This window comes from Gastrolobium bilobum, unplaced genomic scaffold, assembly GCF_033153095.1.
Source record: "Gastrolobium bilobum isolate Gb01-03AN ecotype WA unplaced genomic scaffold, APGP_CSIRO_Gbil_v1 utg10696, whole genome shotgun sequence".
Taxonomy (NCBI): Eukaryota; Viridiplantae; Streptophyta; class Magnoliopsida; order Fabales; family Fabaceae; genus Gastrolobium; species Gastrolobium bilobum.
The window spans coordinates 9,720-34,730 of NW_026899284.1; the positions used below are offsets into that span (position 1 = coordinate 9,720).

A 25,011-nucleotide genomic window follows, 5' to 3' on the forward strand; every position below is an offset into this window, starting at 1 on the left:
ATTTGAAAAAATTCATATGTAATGTACAAAATACTCACCGATACTTGGTCTTGTGACTCTTTAATCATTTATCCGGTGTGCGTAGCATATATGTTCCATCACTGCTTCAAAATATTTGCTATTTATTTTCTTGTGAAAAATTGGTGACGCATATATTAGTTAGTACTTCCTAAGGGATTTTATTGCTATGGTTTCCTGGGAGTTGTTTGCTTGGTCATTCACTTTCAAGTGAGGTCAGTAAAATATTACTTGTTTATTGACGAACCTGGAAAATGTGTGTAATGGCGGTGCATAATTTACAATTTATAGTCATATGCTTCTTCTTGCTATTTTTTTTTTCTTCTTTTATAAATAGTTCATGATTTGACTTTTCTATTAAGTTTTTAACGTAGTTATATATACAAGGCTAAACTTGACTACTAATTTAACCCCAATGAAACTAGGCTTCGCAAAATGGGCCAACTCATCGAGTTGGCTCGTAACTTGACTAAAATGAGTCGGGTTGGATTAGGGAAAATGAGTTAGTAACTCGAGTCAACCCGACTCGTTTCAGCTCGAAAAAAACCGAGCCAACCCACGGGTCAAACAGGTTGGCTCGCGGGTTATGATTTAAAAAAAAAAGTATAAAAATTAATGAATGTTAAGTGGAAAACTAAAACCTAAAATTTCAATTATAAAGACCCAAACAAAAATATGTTGCAGCTGCTAATAAGTCTAAAATAGTGCATTAAGGATCTTTTTTATAGTATGTGTGACAGTGTGAATGTGGTGCCAACTGCCAATAAGTCCAAATCCAAATGCAAAAAGAATTTTCTATGATTTATCTGTAAATGTTTTTGTATTGAATGAATTAATAATTTAGGAAAAAAATTTAGAAGTTATAGCATAAATGGAATTTTATTTTTTTTCCATTTCTTCGAGCCAACCCTAACCCGACTCGGGTCGGGTTGGGTTGAGTTTTCTGGCTCGTTTATTTTTCGAGTTAACCCTAACCTGGCTCGTTTTTTTCGGTTTGAACGCGAGTTGGGTCGAGTTGAGGTGGGTTGACCCATTTTGCCAACCCTAAATGAAACTAGCCTACATGTGGTTCGCGAGCCAACCCATTTGACCCGTGGGTTGGCTCACGAAAGTAGCTGTACTTGGCCATGGAAATGGTGGCATAGTCTATAAAGTTCATCACAAGAAGAACAATTCCATTTATGCATGAAGGTCCTACGCTTCAATCAGAATGCCATTGGCATCCGTTAACCCGCTACACTCGAGGCTGAGATTCTTAAACGAGTGGATTCCCCTTATATAGTAAAGTGTCATGCAGTTTTTGATAATGGTGCATTGAGTGGTGATGCAGGTCATATTAGCTTTGTTATGGAATACATGGAAGGAGGATCGTTGCATGATGTGTTGAAAGAACACTAGACTCCCCGAGGAGGTGATTTCTGTCTTGGCTAACCGTGTGTTGGAAGGGCTGAACTATTTGCATGGCATGCACATTGTACATAGAGATATTAAACCCTCAAACTTTCTTGTGAATGACAAGGGTGAGGTGAAGATTGCAGACTTTGGAGTCAGTCACGTGGTGGAAGGAAGGTTAGAGGAAACTAACTCCAACGCTGGTACATGTGCCTACAAGACAAGAGAACAATAGCCTGACGAAGAGGTTAGTCACCAAAAAGAATCCATTGTTGATTTGATATATTGATATAGTGAATACCCAGTCTATTCAATGCCAGGCATAACGAGTATAAGGACTCCAAAAAAGTCTCTTTTCCTCCTATCTTACGAACTTTAAGGTGTATGAAGTTTCATTTCTTATTACTTTAGTTTAAGTAGGTAGATAAAGAGTCCATTTAACTTAAGTTGATCTAGGCCAAAAGCAGACCTATGTCAGGTGTAGGCACATGTACCAGCGTTGGAGTCAGTTTCCTCTAACCTTCCTTCCACCACATGACTAACTCCAAAATCTGAAATCTTCACCTCTCCCTTGTCATTCACAAGCAAGTTTGAGGGTTTAATATATCTATGCACAATGTGCATGCCGTGCAAATAGTTCAGCCCTTCCAACACACGGTTAGCCAAGACAGAAATCACCCTCTCGGGGAGTCTATGGTGTTCTCTCAACACATCATGCAACGATCCTCCTTCCATGTATTCCATAACAAAGCTAATATGACCTGCATCACTTCTCAATGCACCTTTATCAAAAACTGCATGACACTTTACTATATAAGGGGAATCCACTCGTTTAAGAATCTCAGCCTCGAGTGTAGCGGGTTGACGGATGCCAATGGAATTCTGATTGAAGCGTAGGACCTTTAATGCATAAAGGGAATTGTTCTTCTTGTGATGAACTTTATAGACTATGCCACCATTGCCATGGCCGAGTACAACTATTTTCTTTACGGTAAATATAAAGGGACATTATTGATTGCCACAGCCTAAGATTGAAACAATGAAGTGCTACCCATTGCATTTGCGGTTGTTGAAAGTGAAAGCAAAGAATCATGGGAATACTTTTTGTCATCCATCAGACTGTATGTTACAAACAAGACTGGTTTATGCCTTATTTTCGATCGACACAAAGGAATTATATCAGCGGTCAACAATGAGGATATTGGTTGGCAACCTCCTAATGCGTACCATGTGTTTTGCCTTCGTCATGTAGGGAGCAATTTTAATACATGTTTCAAAGACCAATACTTGAAAGGTTTTCTAAAAAAACTAGGTAATGTTGTGGATAAATTTATTGCATGTGGCATTTATAAATTTCGTACGTGTTTTCCTAATGTTGTGAACTTTCATTATTTTTGCAGGATATATTTCAAATAAAATATACTTTGATGCTATGTATGCTGAGTTTTGTAGCATTAGTCCTGATGTTGCTGCATGGATTGAGGCAATTCCAAAAGAGAAATGGTCTCGAAGTTATGATGAGTGTGGACGAAGATACGGGCATATGACAACTAATCTGTTTGAATCGGTTAATAGGGTTTTTAAGGGAGCAAGGAACATGCCAATTACTACCTTGGTCAAATGCACTTATAGTCGACTCGCTCGGTACTTTTTCAAAAGGGGGTGTAAAGCTCAAAAAGATGCGGAGGCTGGTAAACAATTCTCGAAAGTGATCAGTGAAGCCATGACAAGGAATGGCGAGAAGGCAACTACCATGCGTGTAAGGGAGTATAATGTGGAACGTACCACTTTTGAAGTTGAAGACCAGGACAACACATTCTGGGTTCACCTGAGTGAAGGGAAATGCAGTGTGGTAAGTTCCAGGCATTCAAAATCCCATGTAGCCATGTTATTGCAACATGTAAGAAGGTGTCCCACGATGTTAACCAGTATGTTGACTCGATGTTCTCTGTGTAAAATATTATGCAAGTGTACTCTTCACCATTTCAACCAATTGGGAGTGAAGAGGGTATACCTCCCAACCAAGGACCAAAGATTATCCCTGATGTCTCTTTGCAACGTGGGAAAGGACGTCCAAAATCTACACGCATTCGTAATGAAATGGACGAAGTCGAGGTCCAACCTTGCTCCAGCCGAACTAGATGCAGTATATGTAAACAATGTGGATATAATAGGCGTTCATGTCTTACTAAAAGCATAGCCAATTAACGTGCGCTGTTAATTTGTGTTAATTTGGTTTAATTCCCTTTTTGTTTCACTCTATGTTGTACTTGAATTTAAGTGTTTCTAATAATTTCAGTTAATTTGTGTTTCTGATAATTTGGGTTAATTTGTGTGTTTGATAATTTGTGTTCTCTTTCCTTTGTGGTTATTTGGAAAAATGGACAGCATTTCTGATAAAAAACAGACAGCATAACATCTAAAAATTGGATTCTCCTGCGCTATATTGTACCTGATATGCAATGAATATCAATCCATAAGATAAACAAAACTCCAAACCACGACAGTCATCCATAATATCAATAATACTGTTAATTGCTAAATACAGTCATCCATAATAATAACACAAGAGTTATACAGTCGCACACGAATACATGAAAACATAAAAACAGTAATGATGTCAACATGAAGATGGACAAGCTACGATGGTGGAGTATAAGTCGGCCACTGTCTCGTACGGGCATCACGCTTAGGGTTCCTGTGGATACCACCACCATCTCTATGTGCACCAGGATTGTGCCTAATGTTGAAATCTTCGGTGGCTGCCTGTAAAAGGTCATCATGTGTGTCCTGTGTATCTTATGCTGAATCATGTGGGCTGCACGAAGATTGTGATGTATCCCCAGTAACGGGCCCTACCACAGGTTCATTGCTCAACTGTGGGGCCTGATATGCTCCGAAGGCTGAAAATCCGTGTGCAAGATGGTAATTGCTAAACCCAGAAACTGGTGGGGTTCGCGTACTTTGTGAACTCGTCCCCTGATCAATCTGTGTGCTCATCCACTAATACTGTGAAAGAAAACCGCTTTGTGTGTGTCCATACATGTGTGGATCATACCCGGAAGTCATATCTGGATATGGATGTAGAAGCATATGTGAAGGCATCTGTATGGGCATGTGTACAGGCATATGTGAAGGCATTTGTACAGGCATCTGGGTAGGCATCTGTACAGGCAACTGGGTAGGCATCTGCGTGGGCATCGGTGGGAGCATATGTGGAGGAAACCAATCAATAGGAGTAAAGGCCATAGTCGGCCACATGGGTGGTCTATAAACACCTCTGCCTCGTGGACCAAGATCTGGGATCTCATATGTCTGCTGCTGAATCTGCGGTTGTTTACCACAAATTCCCCGACCTTTCTTCGCATGCGGCGGTACCTTTAACACGGGATCTGGCACACCAACTAGTAGTCCCGTTGGTGCGGTAGGACCAGGCTCGGCAACCCGTCCGAACTCTCGTAATGCACGTAGTAACTGGTCACAAATCGCTTGCACTAGTCATAATCGCACTGCGCACGCATCTGTGGAAAATTCATCCACCATACCCACTCAACCCCATCAACCTGTAATTATAACATAAACCAAAGTCATACATTATTTGTATAGATATAAATACTTCTACAATTTATGAATTACCATATAAAATATGTAGGCTTACAATTACAACATTGATACATACCACATGGCCAATCTTGACGACTTGCCTTGTCATAAACCGTCGAGTGTGAAGAACTTTTTCATATATTCAAAGTTCGGGGACATGAGCCCCTGCCACACATCTGTAGTCTCAATGCGTTCATTTATGGTGTTCCACAATTGTATGTGTGAGGCCATCTTCGCTTCCCAATTCTCAGTGATCTTTCCACGTAGGGTAAAATCATGTGCCCCTCGCAGCTGTCCAGCAGGTCCAGGAATGTGTTGTTACATACCAAATTGCCTCATACAATGATCAGGCTGGTGCATCTCCACAATATGAAAAGCAAGTATAGGTGTCATCGCCCTCCACGTGTTTTGCATGTCAGGATCTGCACCGAGAAACTGATAACCAACATCCTTGTATGGCTCCCACACAACCTGTTATACGAACAACAATGATAATCATGTTCACATAGTTTATCACAATAGTAAAGACAAACCAATGACGAATAAACATTCTTACATTATCCCGACCCATCTGGTCAAGCTCTATATGGTAATCCCTCAACTGAAATCGGTGTGACTGTAACTCCACATTATTGAGACTACAAAATTATACACATAAAGAAATACATGTTAATGATAGGAAAAATATAAAAAACAAAGTCTCTCATAGGAAGTATGTAAACAAGATCCATACCGACGTCCGTAATGATCGGCTGCATCTTCGGCCAGAGTAATAGGCGGTGATATGGTACGAAATCTGGACCATGCCCATATCTGCAACAATAGTGTACATCCCCCAACGTCTTTTGCTGAAGAAGACGGGGCATGACATAGCTCGCGAAATAGTGTAGCTAGTACAGCTGACCCCCAGCTGTATGTACGACAATCCTCAAAGTCCCCGCCTAACAATTGTATGAATCGACAACCAACAACCAAACTCGATTTGTCACACAGCAAAAAACCTCCTAATAGACGCATAAGATAAGCATGCACGTAAATTAGCTGACCCTCTGGGGTACCTACGTGCTCGACCCAATGATGGGTCCACCAACTCATCTTTATATTACCGCCATCCAAATCCTGAGCCCGAGGCCTCACTCCCATGTAGTGCTGGATTACCTCTGGCCACTTGCCATGCGTATAACCAGATACCGCTCGCCCCAGAATAGCCTCCACATCCTGTAAAGTAATTATCATATCTCCAACAGGCATGTGGAAAGTGTGAGTCTCCGGCCTCCACCTCTCAACCAATGCAGTAATCAGACGATGGTCAATCTGCCAACATAAAATAAATGAACAAAATATAGAGGAAATATATTATTGGTAAAATATTACACTTAATTTACAACAATGGCATTGAAAACTAAAACATACCGGTAATCGTCTCATACGTGTCGCATGCCAGAAACCTGCACGCATCATATGTTGCTGCAAGTCAAGTGAGAAGTTATCTGGGTCATGGACATCTCTATTGTCTCCCTTACCCTCCGAGGATCGCCCCAAGAGACTTAAGATGCCCGTCGTTTCACACGACTTGCGATCTATGTGATTGTTGCACGTTCTCATCCAATACGCCTCACTCTCTGGGACCGGGGTCAATGCAGGGGCGATCACTAGCCATAACCCTAACAAAAATTTAAAATTAAATTCAACAAGTGAAACACTATATCAGTATAAAACGAATTATTCTTGCATTTAATAAATCATACTACAAAGTTAATTACAACAGTAAATATTAAATAATTCACTAACTATTTACAATTTTCATCACTAATTAAATATGATCACCCTTATTCTAAACACTAATTAAAAAAGGAAAAAATTTATTTTTAAATTGCCTCATTACGACTATGCTTAATATTTAATTAAAACAATGACTGTAATTAAAGTTTAATGATAACATTAATTATTTTATTAAAAAAAATTATGTATTATCAATTTAGATACAATTTAATTAATATTAATTTAAATCATTAATATTCATTTCTGTTTAATCATTTCACTAACAATTAATCTATTTAACTAAGTAGGTACTTTTGTTAGGCTTTTTCACCCTTTTACCCCTTATTAATTAATTAATAACCATTTTGCTCCTGATTCGAAACTATCTACCAATCTGCCCCTCTTTAATCGACTACCTTGCATTTTTAGTCGATTAAATAGTCAAAACAGGCAAAAATGACTGTTGGGAGATTTAGTCTAAATCTCCCTATTTAGTCGACTAATTCTCCCAACAGACAACAAAGGAAAACAAGTCAGTATGATTTTTTAATCGATTAAGTAGGGAGATTTAGTCGATTAAATCTCCCAACAACCTTGTAGTCGATTAAAGAGGGGCAGATTGATAGATAGTTTCGAATCAGGGACAAAATGATTATTAATTAATTAATAAGGGACAAAATGGTCAAAATGCCACTTTTGTTAAGTATTCATAACATATAACAACTAAATTGAGTATAACAAAAATCACAAAACAATTTAAATTACTGAATTGCAACTGTTTATTGAATTGGTTTCTTTGTTAAGTTTCATTAATTAATTTTACTAAATTATTTAAAATAATGATTACAAATCAATTATAATTCGTGGATTACATAATCTAAAGTCTAAACCGCAAATACAAAATGAATGGATCAATTCTAAAGGCTAATTGAATTTATCTAATAAATAAAACTTAAATCATAAAAAAAAACTACAACATTTGTATTAATTATTTTCCTAATTACAAATTCATTACTTTACTAACTAAATTTCATCACTACGGTTAACATAAATTTATTGAATTAGTTTCTTTCTTAGAGTTTCATTAATTTCATTTATTAAATTAATTAAAATAATGATTACAAATTAATTATAATCGGTGGATTACATATTCTAAACCGTAAATAGAAAATGAATGGATCAAAGGGTTCAACCATTGTAAAGGCTAATTGAATTTATCTATTAAATAAAACTTAAATTATAAAAAAAAACCTACAACATCTCTATTAATTATTTTCCTAATTACAAATTCATTACTTTACTAACTAAATTTTATCACTACGGTTAGAATAAATTTATTCAATTGGTTTCTTTCTTACAGTTTCATTAATTGCATTATTAAATTAATTAAAATGATTATTACAAATTAATTACAATTCGTGGAATATATATTCCATACACACAAAAATGCAGACAACCACGACAGGGGGTTTGATAATTTTACAACTTAATGAAATTTATCAAATTATTAAAACAGTAATTAATAAATAATTTAAACTATTTCTAAAGTTTGAATAATTATTAATTATAGGCACAATTTTAAATTAATAAAAACTTTAATTACAAAATACTCAGTCCACTACTAAAATACGATAATTAAAAATTAAAATATAAATTAATATACAAATTTTTTTTGCATGCAGACCTGATGAAAATGGAGGTACGAGGGAGCTAAGATCTATCGGTTGGGGACTTTCCACACACCAAAGCAGAGACCGGAGGATGACCGGAGTCAAAGTTGTAAAAGGAAATGACCGTAGACGAAACGACAGGAGACGAAGATGGAGAGGCTGGAAAAGAGGGAGGGGGAAGGAGATGATGCCGGAGGGATGGGAAAAAAGATGAAGCCAGAAGGAGGGGAAGGAGATGAAGAGTGAGACTGAGACGAAGACGGACACATGGAGGGGGAGCTGATTTTGGAGGATGGTAGAAGACTCCTGTCATAGCAGGTTATGGGACTGTTGTGGTCAGGGAAGACTGGCACGTCAGTGGAACCCGTCAACCTCAGTGGCAGGACAGAGCTTGAAGACGTCAACTTATGTGACAGGTTTAGAGCATGACGTCAGGCTATGTAACAGGATTATAGCAGCATCTGAGGTGGCAGTTTGTCGCGGCATGCACGGTGGCAGGACTGGTGTCGTCATGGTCTCCGACGCGTTTAACTGCTATACTCTCGTATTGTTGGGAAATTCGTTCCCTCAAACTCCAATGTCAAGCGGGTCCAGGGGAAGCCCGTGGCGGGGGACCACCACCAATGAGCTAAGGCTACACCAACCGTAGCAAGTGGATCCGACACCATGTCTCAACCCAAAACCTTAAGGCATTGGGTTCATGGGTCCTTTCACTTATATACTATTCACTTAGCTCATTATCAACCAATGTGAGACTCATCACACTTGAATATCTCAACAATCTCCCCCTCAAGTGTGAAACCCACCATTGGTATGCTCCCCCTCAACCGAGTACCCGAAGCGCAAAGTACTCGACCCGCCTCCTAGCCAATCACTAGGCTAGCTCGAGCCCAATCCGGCTCTGATACCACTGTTGGGAAATTCGTTCCCTCAAACTCCAATGTCAAGCGGGTCCAGGGGAAGCCCGTGGCGGGGAACCACCACCAATGAGCTAAGGCTACACCAACCGTAGCAAGTGGATCCGACACCATGTCTCAACCCAAAACCTTAAGGCATTGGGTTCATGGGTCCTTTCACTTATATACTCTTCACTTAACCCTAATTTCCACCTCCTCTATATATACTCATTAGTTGTGGGTGGAGGCTAGGTCAGATTTGAGAAAACAAATTCGAGAGAAAAATTATTTGATTGTTTGAGTAAAGCTTTATGCTTTGCATTTGAGAGATCTCTAGAGAGAGTTTGAGTGAAACATCTCTAGGGTAGTTTGATTATCACAATTGTTGGAGAAGTTGAGTTAACCACCACATTGGTGTATTTGATTCTTTGTAACTATTATTTTCATAGTGGATTTTTGATCTGGACTAGGTCCCGTGGGTTTTTACTTATTCGTTGAAGAAAGTTTTCCCACGTTAAATCCGGTTGTGTTCTTCTTCTCTCTCGTGTTTTTGTTTTGATTTTTTCCACTGCGCTACCCAACACGTATTACTCTCCAGATCAGCTTCCACTTGGAATAACATCCAAGTATTCTTCGTACTATGGTCGTTTTGCCTAGCATTTTATTATTAAATTTTGATGTTTAGGAAGTTAGTTTTCCCTGTCTCTGTTTAAGTAGCATGTAGAATGTCGTGTCTTTTTTCATTAACTTATCTTACAAAAAAAATATTTTCCTATTAATTAATTCATATACATAATTATTCTTTCTTGCATGTGTGCACATACACATGTATATGTACGTATGTGTATATGCACGCTCACGCACGTACATATACACCCACTATGCATATGTGTGTGTGCGCACACACAAATATTCATTACATACACTATATTAAAGTATAGCATTTTGAAAATTCAAAATTCAAATCAAATACTATATTCACGCGCACACACATCCTTTTACATACACTATATTAAGGTATGACATTTTGAAAATTCAAAATTCATTACATATACTATATTCACACACATATTCATTACATACACTATATTAACAGATATTAATTACATACATTATATTAAGATATGACATTTTGAAAATTCAAAATTAGATGGTGATATGCTCACACGTATATTATACAAAATATATGTCAACTGATTCGTGCGTTGCACAACCAAAACGCTCACGGGATCTGTTTAAAAGAAAAAAATCATAGTTGACCATTCAGACCAGGCTACACCGCTATACACGCAGACGCAGCAAGAGATTATGTGATCTTGACTCTTGAGAACGATTCATGTACCTATTAAGAAATCAATTAAAAAAAAAAAAAATCTAAAGCCACCGTTTGTTTTCATCCATTCTGCCGTGCTAATCCCTTTTGTCGAAGTTATAAAATTTGAAATGGATTACATATGCTGAAAATGATAAATTGATGTTTTCAATAGAGATATAAATTTATTTATTTGTCATGACTTATCAGTTAAATTGGTAGGAGTTTTTTTAGTAAGATTTTTAATCTTTCGAATTATATTGAAGCATTTAGATTTAAGTGATACCAAATCAGAGTTTTTTTATATTTTAATTAATTTTAAAATATGGAAATATTAATTATTAATTTAGATAATGTTAATGTTATTTGTGATGACCCGTCCTCGATGGTCTAACTTCGTGTCGGACAAGTCATTCAATAATGCGGATTCGTGCTTGGTAATTTGAAATCCACATGCTCGCACGTATGATTCTAACTCTGGCACGTGCGTTCAATCCCTCTTAAATCCCGTAGCATTTTCTCTTCGCTGACATCGCTCCTCACAACACGACCTGCTCCACCGACGACTGCTTAGTTTGGAGGCGGTTACCGGTTACCGGAGATCTCTACCTGAAATCACTTCCGATGACGGTGAGTTCTCCTCTCAAAACCTCTTCTCTGAATTCGCATGCGTATTCTATGAATTTTTTGCCCGGTAAAATTTCTGAAGATCTTGTTGCATGCGTACAAGGCATTTTTACCAATATAATTTATCGTATACGGCTACCAATGAATTGTTCAAATTTTTGCAATATATTTGATCGTTTAATATGTGTACTTTGATTGCCAACGATTGTTTAGTATTTTGGTATTTTAGGGATACATAGGTAAAGGACCCATAACTATTGTGTTACATGATTGATGAAATTACAGAGCAAGTTGCGAGTGCTGCGAAGTTACTTGTTTCATTATTAATACTCAAAGTTTGATATCGAGCTTAAAGCAAAACACACTCAGCGCATCTTTATTCCATTTTAAGTCAATAGAACCAAGAACTATCTAAAAACTGCTAACAAATTCCAGCTAGTAGTTCCACTTGGACATGTTTGTCTCCTTTTTTTAGTGTTATCTTGGGTACTTGTGAAAATTTAGAAGTTTGCATTTTTTAGTTGTCTTATCTTTTGGGATTGTGTGAACGGGATAGTGGAAGTGTCCATAGTTGATTCTCAACATAAGATATGTGATATCGATATGAAATGATTGACCATCAGAAATAAACATAGGTTGAGTGGTTCCTAGCTAGATATGTGTGTTTCATCTATGTGCTACTATCTTCGTTAAGAGTTTACAAGGATGGAATTGTAATCACGTCACAAGGTAATCAGGAGAGTGGTATGAAACACGATAAAAGTTCATCATAGAGACTGATCTTTTATTTAGATATTGTTTGAGGGCTTCAGGGAATGGAATTAATTGAAAATGTCATAAATTATTGAATGGTGTAAAACTGGAAATGGTAGGATAATTTCTGTTGAAATTTTAGGGTTTAGTTAGTGAGGAAGATGCAGAAAGGAAACTTTTGATAATATTCTCGTGGGTATAATGATGTGTTAAAATACAAAGCACTTAACCCTATTTGTACTACTACTGGACTCCTAATCTTAATTAAAAAAGAAATAATTCATGAAACATGGAAACCACTCATCAGAGATCGTCTAAGATACTCTAAAATATTTTCAAATACAATAAAAGATAATATGATATATTTTCTAGTTGTTTGGTAGGAAAGGCACACGCATTTACAACTTTTCCTTTTTAATGGGTTATGTAAATGTATGATCTTAGCCAGAAGAGAAGCTTTAGGTTTCTGCCTCCTTTGTCATTTCTTGGCGGCTTTTTTGTTGTTTTTAAGCTATACTTCTCCATTTCTCAAAATTATTTTATGAATCTATTAACTCAGTAACATCCTCTCTTATCTCTCTGTTTGCATGAGACTGCATCAAATAGAAGTAGTGGTTATAAGAAGCAATTGTAGACACTCTTATAACATACTGACGAGGGACACCATAAGGTGTTTCCCTTTAGTTGTAATTCTAGATGAGTAATATGCTTTGAATTTGTCCTTTATAGTGAGGTTTCAGTAATTTATTGTATATGCTGAGGTGGATACTCTGCAGTTTTAGACTTGTAATATTTACATTTTCTTTCCAGATAAAAACTGTTAAAGTCAGTAATGTTTCCTTGGGAGCAACTGAGCGAGACATTAAGGAGTTCTTTTCTTTTTCTGGTGATATTGAATATGTTGAAATGCAGAGGTTAGTTACTGTGCTTGGTTTCATAAACCCTTTTTTTTAGAGCGCTTTTCATTTGTAAATTTTGTTATACAAATCACAAGTCTATATATTGATGCAGTCATGATGAACGATCTCAAATTGCTTATGTTACCTTCAAGGATTCACAGGGACCTGAGACTGCAGTACTGCTATCGGTAATCCATTTGCCATCATTTAATATATATTTTAGTATTTGTATTATAGTCAAATTTGTTTTAAATTAGTGATGTATATCAACTTGCCCTGGATTAACAACCAAAAATCTCGAATTGATTAATCATTATTGGAAGTTCTAGTCATACAACACGTTACATTGAGCCAAAATATTCAGCTTTCTGTGGAAACATAATGCAGCATCAGTGAGTTACCTAGGAAAAAAAAATTCCATTTGAGGATCATGGAGTCCCACAGGATCGAAACTCTTATTGAGAAAGCTTTTATTAGTCTCTTTTTGTTGAGACTTTTTGGATATGCATGTATCAATAACTGTGCTCTTAATGCTGGAAACTCTCTGTTTTCTGCTTGTAATACTATGTGTGCTTGTAATTGTACAAATGAGTTTACAACTTGTTCAATTTCTTTTTCATGAATAAACTTAATCAAGCTGCAATTTATAACCAAATATAATCGAGTGTCACATATGTCAGGGAGCAACAATAGTCGATCTGTCAGTTACAATAACTCTGGATCCAGATTACCAGCTTCCACCTGCTGCCTTGGCATCATCAGTGAGCCCTGCTAAGACCCTCTACTATTTATTGTTGTACATAAGTAACTAGGCTGTTTTGGCCTTACAACTGTGTAATATTTTGCAGGTAAAAGAAAGTAAAACTCCTGTTGGTGCTGAATCTGCTTTACGGAAGGCAGAGGATGTTGTCTCCGGCATGCTAGCAAAGGGCTTTATCTTAGGGAAAGATGCCGTCAACAAAGCAAAGACTTTGGATGAGAAGCACCAGTTAACCTCGACAGCCTCCGCAAAAGTTGCATCTTTTGACCAAAAAATTGGGCTTAGTGAAAAATTTAATGCTGGTGCTACAGTTGTGAGTGATAGAGTTCGAGAAGTGGATCAAAAGTTTCAGGTTTCAGAAAAGACCAAGTCAGCATTTGCAGCTGCAGAACAGTCAGTCAGTAGTGCTGGTTCTGCTATAATGAAGAATCGCTATGTACTTACTGGGACCTCCTGGGTAACAGGTGCTTTTAATAGGGTTTCTAAGGCAGCTGGGGATGTAGGACAGAAGACAAAAGAGAAAGTGGAGAATGCAGAAGAGCAACAGCAGCGAAAAGTGGAAGATCAGTATGCACAGGTCCTTTCTGAGCCACCAAAATCAGCAGCAGCAGCAAGTGAGCAGCATTCTTCCAAGCCTGCTCCTGCTCAGGGTTTGATCCTTTGATTTGCTTGTACATATATAGCTTCTCTTAAACTCTTGCAAACTGTTTCCAGATGATCACCGACCTTTGTTTTGTCTAGATTGGAAGTGAATGTAGGACAGATTTGACCAGTTACTTGGACAAGTTTGCAATTATTTTATTTTCTTCTATAATATCAACTGAATTTCGTTGGTGTGAAATGATTTGTTTATCCTATTTACTTTGATTGTTGTCAAGTGGGGAAAGAAACTGAATACAAAATAATAACTATTTGTTTGCACTGGAACCAGAAAATCTAGTAGGCACTTTCTAGTTTGCACATCTGTGCTGCTACTAGTCTGCCACGTTAAAATTACAGCTCTACTGAATTCGAAAGAGCCAGTTCTCTACATTTTGTAGTTAGTATGTTGAGATTTTGCTTCTTACAACAATTAATGATGACATCATTTTCCAAAACAGTTTTCTTTACAACTATTACGAATATCTTTCCTCTTGTAATAAGCATCACAAGTCACAACAACTCGTTGGACCAAAAGCACAAACTGGGCCGTTCTCATGTCTTGGCTTTTTAATCTGAAATGTCAGCTGTTTATTGTGCTCTTCGTCGTGCTTCATCCTTTATGCTCCAGTCTTCCATGGCCACTCATATTCACTCTCGATAACTAATAACAAAAGTCGCATCTACCAAAACTTAGAACAATGCAGTCAAGTCATGAAGTTTGTTACTTCAAAAAGAACATATTCATAAAGAACTATCTATCACACATGTAACAACTGATGATACAAGGCGAATTATCAAACGAACCAATTATTTTTCCTTATTTCCTATGATAATAATGTACTTCTACCTCCAACGACAAAATTTGTTTGGTTACAATGCCAACTACGATATAGCAAGGATGCAAGGCAACAAAACAATTACAACGAAAAAGTCAGGTTGCCAAACCCTATATGACTGGTAAGAGAAAGTGCTTAATTTAGGATTCGTACTCCTAAAGCCTCAATTTGGAAGGTAATATCATGAACAATAGGAAAAAGGAAAAGAAATTGATAGTGAAGCATTACATATGGGAGGGATAGCCATTTCCTTTCAAGAAACAAGAGGAAATCCTTGATACTTTATTCGCTAGGTAGTATTAACTTTCGATTCATGTTCAAGACGACAATTCACCCATCCTAACGTAACATATGTGATTATTCAACCGTGACAATACAACACTTTTTTTTTGGATACAAATATAAATTGAACATGTAACCTAATACAAACTACTCAAATCTCTCACCACTAGACCAATCATAGTGATTTAAATACAACACTTTTTTGCACTTTAGTCAAATGCTTTCACATGTTGCATACTAAATTTATATATGAATAATGAGAAATGATGTCAGGAGAAAACTGTATTTAAGCTGAACGTGTTATTGCTGAACCTCGTCATCTTATGGCTCATTAGTGCAAATAGGAAATTTTGAAAGAAAAACAGAAAGTAACCAAGCTTAAAACTCAATTAGAAATACACCATATAGATAGCTTCTATGTCCAAAAACTACAGTATTCTACTTCCAATTAAGTGATACGGTGTAAGCATGGAGACAAAAGAAAGCACTTGACGGAGCTTGCAACATCTAGTAACCATAATCAACAATTCTTTACTATAAAATAATAAATCTAAACCCAAGCTTGCACCAGTTACCATGGACTAGCGAAGGAGAGATAGCTATGGGAATACAGAGAACAGACGTTGAAAACAATATTAGTGTAACAGTTCACCATAGCCACCGACAATGTACCTACTTTTACCATTTTCTAAAAAAGAATCCCGCAACATTAAGAGCATAACAAACATTGATTAAACAATGTTATACAAAAAAAAAAAACATTGATTAAGCAATTTTCAATTTGACAATTCACCACATAATTAAGCAAAATAGATATCAAGTAGTTGGTTTGCCTTGTATCCCATCGAGTATACAGAGCAAAATAGATATTATAACTCGCCAAGACGTGTTAAAGATTACAATGGTAAACCAACTGACTTATGACATTACTATGGCCTCAATTGTTTATAAAACTATATCTCCCTTTTTGAAATATCAAAATAGGTTATTCTTTAAACAAATCTTTAAATGACAATGAGCAACTCTAAACCGGCCTCTTAGATACAGTTTTTCCGTCTATTCCCTCTATGCAACTCTTGGTGTTAAATCGGAATGAGACTAAAAGATCGTAAAATGTAAAATCATAATGTATAAAAATCGTAAAAAATTGTAAAAACGTAAAAGTGTTTGAAATATTGATAAAATCGTTTTGATAAAAAAAATCGTAAAAACGTAAAATCGTAGTGATAAATCGAGATTTAACAACTATGTTACCAATAGTTAATTTGTAACACCTCTAATATCGAATTTGGTACCTCCAAAGCACGGACACGTTCCTTTTAAAAAAATTTGAATGTCGGACACGTGTCCGACACGGACACGCTCGGACACGCGTCCGACACGCAGTCAACATTTGGGGACACGTGGTCAACTCTCTGACACGTTCCGACACGTTTTTTCGACACGCAGTCAACTTTTTTCGACACGCGGTCAACGTTGAGACACGCTCGGACACGTTTTTTTTTTTAATCTTAATTTTATTTTGTTAACTAAATATAAAAGAAATAATTTGTAAATTAATTTTTTTCTCTAATGAAATTTGACATAAAAAATTAACAAAGTACGAAAAATTATTTATATTTATATTTATGTTATGAAATTTAAATATTTGATTGGTTATATGATTTATTATAGACTCTTATATGTATTAAATATAAGTTATATTATATATATTAAAATTTTATTTAATATCAAAACGTATCCCAACCTGTCAAAATATAATATTTTTTAGAATTAACGTGTCGGCGTGTCGTGTCCCGTGTCCCGTGTCCGTGCATCATAGTTTGGTACATTAAAAGATAAAATAAAAATTTAAATAAAATCCCAAATCGATTGTACTAAATTAAAAATAATGCCAACTTTTCATAATGAACTAATAATAGCATAAATCTTACCTGCATCGTTGGCGAATATCATTTTTTTATGAATAATTAAGGAAAATATTTTTCTTATTTGCATAAAAAAGTTATTATTTTCTATCCAAACAATAAATAGGAAAGAGAAAAGAGTTGTAGGTGAGAGGAAAAAACAGTTTTTGAAACTCATTTAAAAAAAATGTAAATATAGGAGATAATATTTTTTTAGCAATATAAAAAAAATATTACCCAATAATTAATTATATCTGTTCGAATCTTTCTACTTAATTATTAAAATAAAATAAAAATATTTAATGTTTTTTTTCCCAATAAACCAGTACCTTACATCATAGTTGTTAATGCATTGCGTCATTATCCATATGTCTTCATTTGAGGCTGAATCGAGATTTTTATAATACAAAAGCAGGTAGATTGAAGAAAAGCCAATAGCCCAATACCAATCGTAAGTAAAGTGAAAGTGTCGCACAATTTTTTTTTTTTGCTTTGTAATATATATTTATTCTATCATGACGCGTGAGAGATAGAGGGAGAATGAGTCACTTAAAGACCAAAAGGAAAGTGCGAAACGAACTGGAAATGTCTAATGATTAAGTTATATATATAGTGTATCCTTTAAGAATAAAATAACTTTAGCGAGAAATATCAATGTTAGAATAGTGAAAAATGGTGATATAATTGCAGAAGTAATTGAACATTTGATTAGTCAAAAAAATTAAAATTAAAATAATAAAGAGTACACATCGCAGGAGAATGATCAATCACATATAGAATAGTAGATTATTAAATAGCAACACAAATGGATGAAACGTAAAAATCCAAGGCAAACAGGAGCACCCCTCACACGTATGACACGAATCACGTACTTTGTTATATCAAGTCATCTTCGGAATCAAATTATTTTATACCCATAGCTTAATTAGTGCATGTGAGTTACAAAAGCGGAGTTGAGAGCATGTATTCGATATTATTCAATATCATTTTTAAAAAGAATTTAAAGTCTTAACTCTGGACTCACGCAAATAGAATTACCTCCCATAAAAAATATTTGTAATTTAAAAAAGAAAAAAAAGCTGTTCTATGTGGATATTCACGAGCTTGATCTATCCAAGTGCTGCTCGTGAAGGTGCGGCCCACTTTCTTTTGTTTATTAAATGAAAATGTTGTTTGGTGGGTCACTCGAAAAAAATCTAATATATTAGTGTAGTATCTATATCCTATCAATGAAAGTATAACACCTGTGCTGATATATATTTTTTGAAAAAAAAAATAAATTTTATTATTATGTTTATGTATTTTTCAAAATATATAATTTATAATTTTATTTTAAATGAGAGTCTTACCAATTATTCAGTACGACGATGGTATTGAAAATCATTCGGTCTTTAGCTTTATTCGTTCGTTGTTGTCATCGTCAATTTTTAATTTCCAATAAATGCAAAATTAAAATTTGTAGTTGGTACAGTGGGCGTTTGATAATACCAATGAGATAAATTGGTAAACGAGATATAAATTATGCGAATGATGAGATGCTAAACCCCTAAATCATACGGGAATTTTTAATTAATTGATTCGATTGACGAATTGGTAAACTTACTCGTTAAGTAAACTAGCCAAGGAAGGGTTCAACTTTAACCCAAGAAAAGTATGTAGATGTCTCGACAAAAATAAAAAAAGTATGTAGGTGTTGGGGAAGAACTTTGTATTTCTTTGCATTATTGTTTTTTCTTCCACGTGGATTTTATGGATATATTCACTTCAATAATATGTCTTGAAGATATTTTAACATTGATGTATAAGTCCATAGCCAATTAGACATACATAAGCTATCGTTAGGGGAGTGTTAAACAACATTGAGTCACACTGGTAGATTTTCTTATGTATTTATACAGTATTATATTATTTTCAATAAATGTAAATACAATTCAATAAATGCATTACCGATTATTGTAATTTCCTTTGTTTGAAAAGAATATTAACTAGCGGCAGATTCACAATCTCTTCCTGAAATTATTTTTCAATGTGTTACCTATAATGTTATAAAAATTGAAAAGAAAATTAAAGCGCAGGACTTTTGTGTCATTATTCAATTAGTTTAACCATTTGAGTTTATAATTAAATAATAATTAAACCAAATATTATTCGAGCTAAAAAAATAATCAATTAATCTTCAGCTATCCTTGGGAAACAAAATATATATATATAATCAGTTCATAATCTAATGGGTTCAAGTGACCGATTCAACCCAACTTTCAGAACATCGTTTACTTGTGAATTGTGATAAGAAATATGTGGTTCACTATGAAAATCGATCCATGAAATTGTTTCTGTAGTGTTTTACCGCGATACGTAATGTATTATTATTTGACAAGTTCTTTGTCATGACACATTTAAATCCTTATATTCAATAATCAATAATACTATAGAAAATAATAACTCCACGAAATGAATTTGGATGTTTTGTTAAAAATAGATAGGCACACGTTTTAAACTTACCCATGATAAACTATAAAATATAAGAATTTTATAAGAGTTATGTTGTAGGAAAAGTGATTGTGTAATGTTATAGAAATTCGTTTTGTGTGCCGTAATTTTTTTTTTTTTCTTCAAAAAATGTGGGCCCTACAAAATATTGTATGTGTAAAAAAATTTGTTATGTCAAGTTAAATGACAAATACAAACCCCAAAATATAATAATCGTAATCAAAATAAAATAGAAAAACTTATTCTCACCTTGAACTTATATCCAAAAAACATTATTCTATTTTAAGTATATATTTAAATTATTTTATTTTATATTTAAACCAACATAAGATACAAATTTTCTAAAATGAGCTTTTAAAAAAAAAAAAAAAAAATCCGTTTTGAATGCAATCAAAAGATTCAAAACTTGTTATCAAAAAAAAAAAAAAAAAATTCAAAACCAAACAAGCATTATATATAAGAAGAAAAAAATTTAGGCTATATACGCAGAATCGGATGTATGATCCGTACCCTATGCCTGACCATATTCGAATATGATTAGGGACCAACCAATCAAAACCCTCCACCATGTCATACATACCAGACACACAACATCATCGCCGACACAGGATATGGCCCATTCATTCAATTGTGCATTATTCGTGGCACGACGTCGTTTCCTCGAACTTCCGACATACATGCCCAACCAAAGAAAGTGTCAAAGCACATCCGTTTCCGTTTTCGTTTTCACCGAAGCACCGACACTTTTGCAGCATGCTTTTCCCGTTCCACCTCCCCAAACGACGACACGTGTAACGGTGTAATCACCCATCCACCGTGGCAAAGCCAAATAGCACGTCCAGCGGTAACGGGGGGAGGCTCCTGGCTCCGCTCCGTTCCCTTTCTAACAGAGCGAACACGTGACCCAAAATCCCAATCATCAAGATTCTGATCAGATCCAGCTGGCACTCTTAACTGCAACACAACCCGAGGTGCAGTTAACGGTCCCAAAGTCCAGCTGTATTCCAATATTCAGCGCACCGACTGCTATCCTACGCCTTCACCGGAACAGTGAACACCCAACCAACTCAGCCACTCACTCACCTTTTGCTTCAACGGATAGTTGGTGAATGGTATGATACATATACATATACACAAGAAAAAATAAATAACAAATAATAAATTCTCAAAATAAGAGAGTATTATTATTCAGTGTTGAACATTCAAAATGGAAGAAGATCTAGAAGGGTGAAATTGATTTTATTTTTTATTTTGTTTTTTCATGAGAGAAAACAAAAGCAATTTCGGATATACAGAAACAAGAATATAGAATGGAAGGGGTAAGGAAAGAGGCAAACACATGCGGGAAACTCGTGACTCCCACTCCTTGGAGCTAGAAAATATAAAACCTGCTTAAAAATCGGCGAGCTTCCTGTGAAGGCGAGATTTTGGTATTTGTTGCAAACTACGGAGGCTCCGGATAGCCAAAACATCGCCTCTCTTAGCGTCCATGTAATGATGCCCAATGTCGCCAATCTCCGCTGCTGAATCTACAATAAGAACAGATCCAGAAAATGTTTAAATAAATTATACATAAATTAATTAATTAAAAAAAAGTATGTGGAAATGCATTGTACCTAAATGATCCTTGGACAAGCTATTGAATCCAGTGAAATGATCCAAGTCTGAAACAAGGAGGTGAGGGTTTGTTACAAGTTTCGAATAGTATATATGTATATATACATAATGGAAAAGGAACAGGAAAAGGTGGAGTGGTACCTGATGGAGAGGGAGTGTGAGAGCAGAGGTAGAGGATGAAGAAGCATAGAAGAGTGAGGATTGGAATGAGGTGGATGAACTTGTGAGGTGAGGAAGGAGGCGACGAGAGTCTGTGAGTTTTGGGGGCATCGTCATCGTCGGCGTCGGCGGGGGCGATGAGCGTGTCTTCCTTGGCGAGCTTCGAAGATGGCGAGCCCAGAGACTGTCTGTGCATCGTGTCACACTTACGCTAAGCGGCTGCGAGAGATGGCTTACACACACGGAGTGTCCACAGAATTTTATGCTTTTTATTCGGAAGGATATTGTCATAACCAAGTGGTGTTACTACTAAATGACTACCAATTAATCTCACCGTTAGATCGATTATATTGATCCAACGGTTATATATTTTTATCTTTGTATGGTCATGATTTTCCAAATTTAATACTTTATATTTATTTCTACCTTTATATGGTTATGATTTCACATATTTAATGATTTCACTTTAAATATGGGAAATCATAACGATACAAAGATGAAAATAAATATAACCGTTGGATCAACATAATCGATCTAACGGTAAGATTAATTGATAGTCACTAATACAACTTGTTTGTCACAATATCATTCTCTTTTTATTTATTTTATTTTTTTATTTCTTTGTTTGTTGCAGTTTTTTTTTTTGTTGAGATATTGTTCCAGTTTTTTTTACTGTGAGTTTTACTCTCGTGAGTCGTGACCCACTCTTTCGTATCCAATGATGAATTGGCTTGTCCTTTTACTCATTTTCCGCTGTTCCCTTCACTTATACTCCTCTCGACTCTTTTTCTTTTTTGGTTTTTCCCAATTCAACTCTTTTCACTTTTCTGTTACCTTTTTCTTTGGTACGGCAAAGTAAAGGAATTATTTAGACTATAGTAATAAAAAGAGAGAAACTGACAGCAAGAGAATATATAAAATTATGTTCTTACGAGATTCAATTCGTATTTTTTATTTATTTGCGTGTATTTGTAATTTCTTTATAAAATCAAAGAAAGGAATAAAATTATGTTTTTTCCCCTTTGTTATACCAAACAAGGTCTTACTACCTTTTACAAGAAAAAATCTTATTTGAATTATTTTTTCTTTAAAACGAGTAAGGTATGTTTATTTTGAAATTTTTAATATGTTTAAATTTTGATGTACTTTGAATTAAAATATTAATAAATATATTCTTATTTTGAAAATAATGTTACTTTAAAAGAATATTACCTTTTTTGTTTGAGTTTTGTCAAGGTCATTCGTTAAAAAATAAAAGTATTATTTTTTACTTGTCACTAATTAGTTAAAAAACAACTTTAAAATATAATTGTATATTTATTTAATAATTTTTATATTTTAAGGGGATTGTATTGGTCCTGTTACGTAACAAATCCCTTTCATCCTGCACATACAAAAATCATCGCTGTCAACTTTTTATTTTGTTTTTTGTTTTTTGACACTCTCATGGCTCATGCTTTTTTTTAGAAACTGATCTTAATTACTTCTTTGAGGCGAATCAGAACCCTCTGATATCCCCACGGGTTCGACTCTTTGAGCCGCCTATGAGACTAATCCAGAGTTCGGGTGCGAGTTCAAGGATTACGGTACTTATGCCCCTCCTCAGATGGTGTTGGTGGAATTCCATGGCCCATGCTTTTTGGTTAGTGCAGGAAAAACATTTCTATTTCCTATAACATAACAAATCTATTCGCCATATTTTAATTATTTGACTTATATATTTAGGATAAATGTTACAATCTTAGTTTTTATTCGGTGCTAAATGATGGTGCATTTATTTTTCCTTCTGTTTGCCTGGTTCATTATGATATCTCAATAAAATATATTTGAATCATCTCATGTGAAAAATTGTTATGTGATTTTTTTATTTGATTACAACCACTCATTTATGATGAGATAAGAGATAGAAAAATATAATTTTTAAATAAGTGATTATAATCAAATAACATAATCACATAACCACTTTTCTAAAACACAAGGCGTTTGGATTTTGCAAACAAGACCTAGGTTTGTTAAAATCAAAGCCTGTATAGAACCAATAACAACAAGCTACACGTATTCTCATGGATAATTCACGACCCGTTCAAATAAGTTTCTCATGGTTCTCTACATTATCCCTCTATCTCTCTCTATATTTTATACCTAAAACTAAGAAGAAGAAAAAATCAAGCTTGGTGAATGCCACTTTCAATTGCCTAGTTGTTTACGAGTCTATCTCATGGTTTATTAAGAAAGGCCCGTGGAAAAAATAAAGATCGATGGACTTGGCGGAATTAGAATAAAATATTTGAGGTACAAAATCAAAATTTTAAAAGGTTTCAAATTATAATCTGATCAGAACCGGTTTTACTCCTGGACCGATCATGTGATCTTCCTCTACATAAATGGCCTAGAACCGTCTTGGGTCAGAGCATCTTGCAGTTGGAGCAGCTTTAACCCATGGGTCTTCAATGGAACAAGATGTGGGGTGCACCTGACACTCTGACGCTCAAGTCAGTTTTGGTTCAAGCAGGTTTAATTATGTAGAAGAAGATGTGTACCTTAGTGTGGATACATATGTATTTATAGTAGAAAGATGAGCAGCTTGGAAGATGTCTTTCTTCCTGGTGAAGGCAAAGGTTCCTCTTTATTGGTTCTTATGGGAGGCTTGTTTGCAGAGGTATGTAGTAGGTTTTGCTGTCATATAACCATTAATATTGAGGAGCTTGCTGGCTGTCATGAGCTTTTAATATTGTAGAGCTTGCTGAGATAACCTTTAATATTGTGCAGCTTGGAGAGATGGGCTTTGCAGCCTTCTTTGACTATGAGCTTTCTTAGTAGTAAAGGCTTTTAGTTTGGGCCTTGTATTTTGATAATATATATCCAGATCAGAAGCCCCTCAGCTCGCTGCTTATGCTGAGAGCATGAGTAGTGAGATGACATATCTGTTTATCAACCTGGAAAATTCATTGCGCTTGTTCCTTTATCTGGAACCATGGTCTGTACTTTTGTATGGGTGCTTGAGAGCTTCATAATTGTATTCTGCATATTTATACATTTCATAATTCATAATTCATATATTTGGCGTACCTGTCTATTTTGCATGCTCTGTGGTTTGATGTCGCTTAGTTTGTACTTGATGTTGCCATAAGTATCGCGCTTTGGAGGAAGTTTGAACCAGTTAAGATTTTAGCTTCCTTTGCTCTTGAATGCGCGTTGGAGGCAGTTTTAACCAATTTTTATCTTCCTTTCATTTTCTTCACCGCGCTGGAGCTTTGGAGGAAGTTTTATTAGCTTCCTTTCATTATTGGAGGATCCTTGTAGGGGAATCCTTTTAATTGGAGGATCCTTTCATTTGGAGGGTCCTTTTATAAGTTCCTTTTACTTGGAGGGTCCTTTTAGAGGATC

General features: G+C 35.4%; 3 protein-coding genes and 1 pseudogene across 3 annotated transcripts; 2 read left to right on the forward strand and 2 right to left on the reverse strand.

The window, feature by feature from the left end:
• The first annotated feature begins 453 nt into the window (after positions 1-453).
• LOC133289164 (mitogen-activated protein kinase kinase 9-like) lies at positions 454-1,645 on the forward strand (annotated as a pseudogene).
• Positions 1,646-1,884: 239 nt separating this feature from the next.
• Positions 1,885-2,658, reverse strand: LOC133289165 (mitogen-activated protein kinase kinase 9-like). The gene is made up of 2 exons (XM_061487037.1): positions 2,638-2,658; positions 1,885-2,394 (listed from the first exon to the last, which is right to left on the reverse strand). The coding sequence occupies exons 1-2, from the start codon at positions 2,656-2,658 to the stop codon at positions 1,885-1,887; spliced, it is 531 nt and encodes a 176-aa protein (XP_061343021.1).
• Positions 2,659-11,143: 8,485 nt separating this feature from the next.
• On the forward strand, positions 11,144-14,542 carry LOC133289184 (binding partner of ACD11 1-like). Its single transcript, XM_061487060.1, has 5 exons — positions 11,144-11,282; positions 12,843-12,946; positions 13,044-13,119; positions 13,612-13,692; positions 13,780-14,542. The coding sequence occupies exons 1-5, from the start codon at positions 11,277-11,279 to the stop codon at positions 14,353-14,355; spliced, it is 843 nt and encodes a 280-aa protein (XP_061343044.1). The 5' UTR covers positions 11,144-11,276; the 3' UTR covers positions 14,356-14,542.
• A 6,073-nt stretch (positions 14,543-20,615) lies between these two features.
• Positions 20,616-21,848, reverse strand: LOC133289221 (uncharacterized). Its single transcript, XM_061487119.1, has 3 exons — positions 21,607-21,848; positions 21,465-21,512; positions 20,616-21,377 (listed from the first exon to the last, which is right to left on the reverse strand). Exons 1-3 carry the CDS (start codon positions 21,818-21,820, stop codon positions 21,241-21,243), a joined length of 399 nt encoding a protein of 132 aa, XP_061343103.1. The 5' UTR covers positions 21,821-21,848; the 3' UTR covers positions 20,616-21,240.
• Between the last annotated feature and the right edge of the window lie 3,163 nt (positions 21,849-25,011).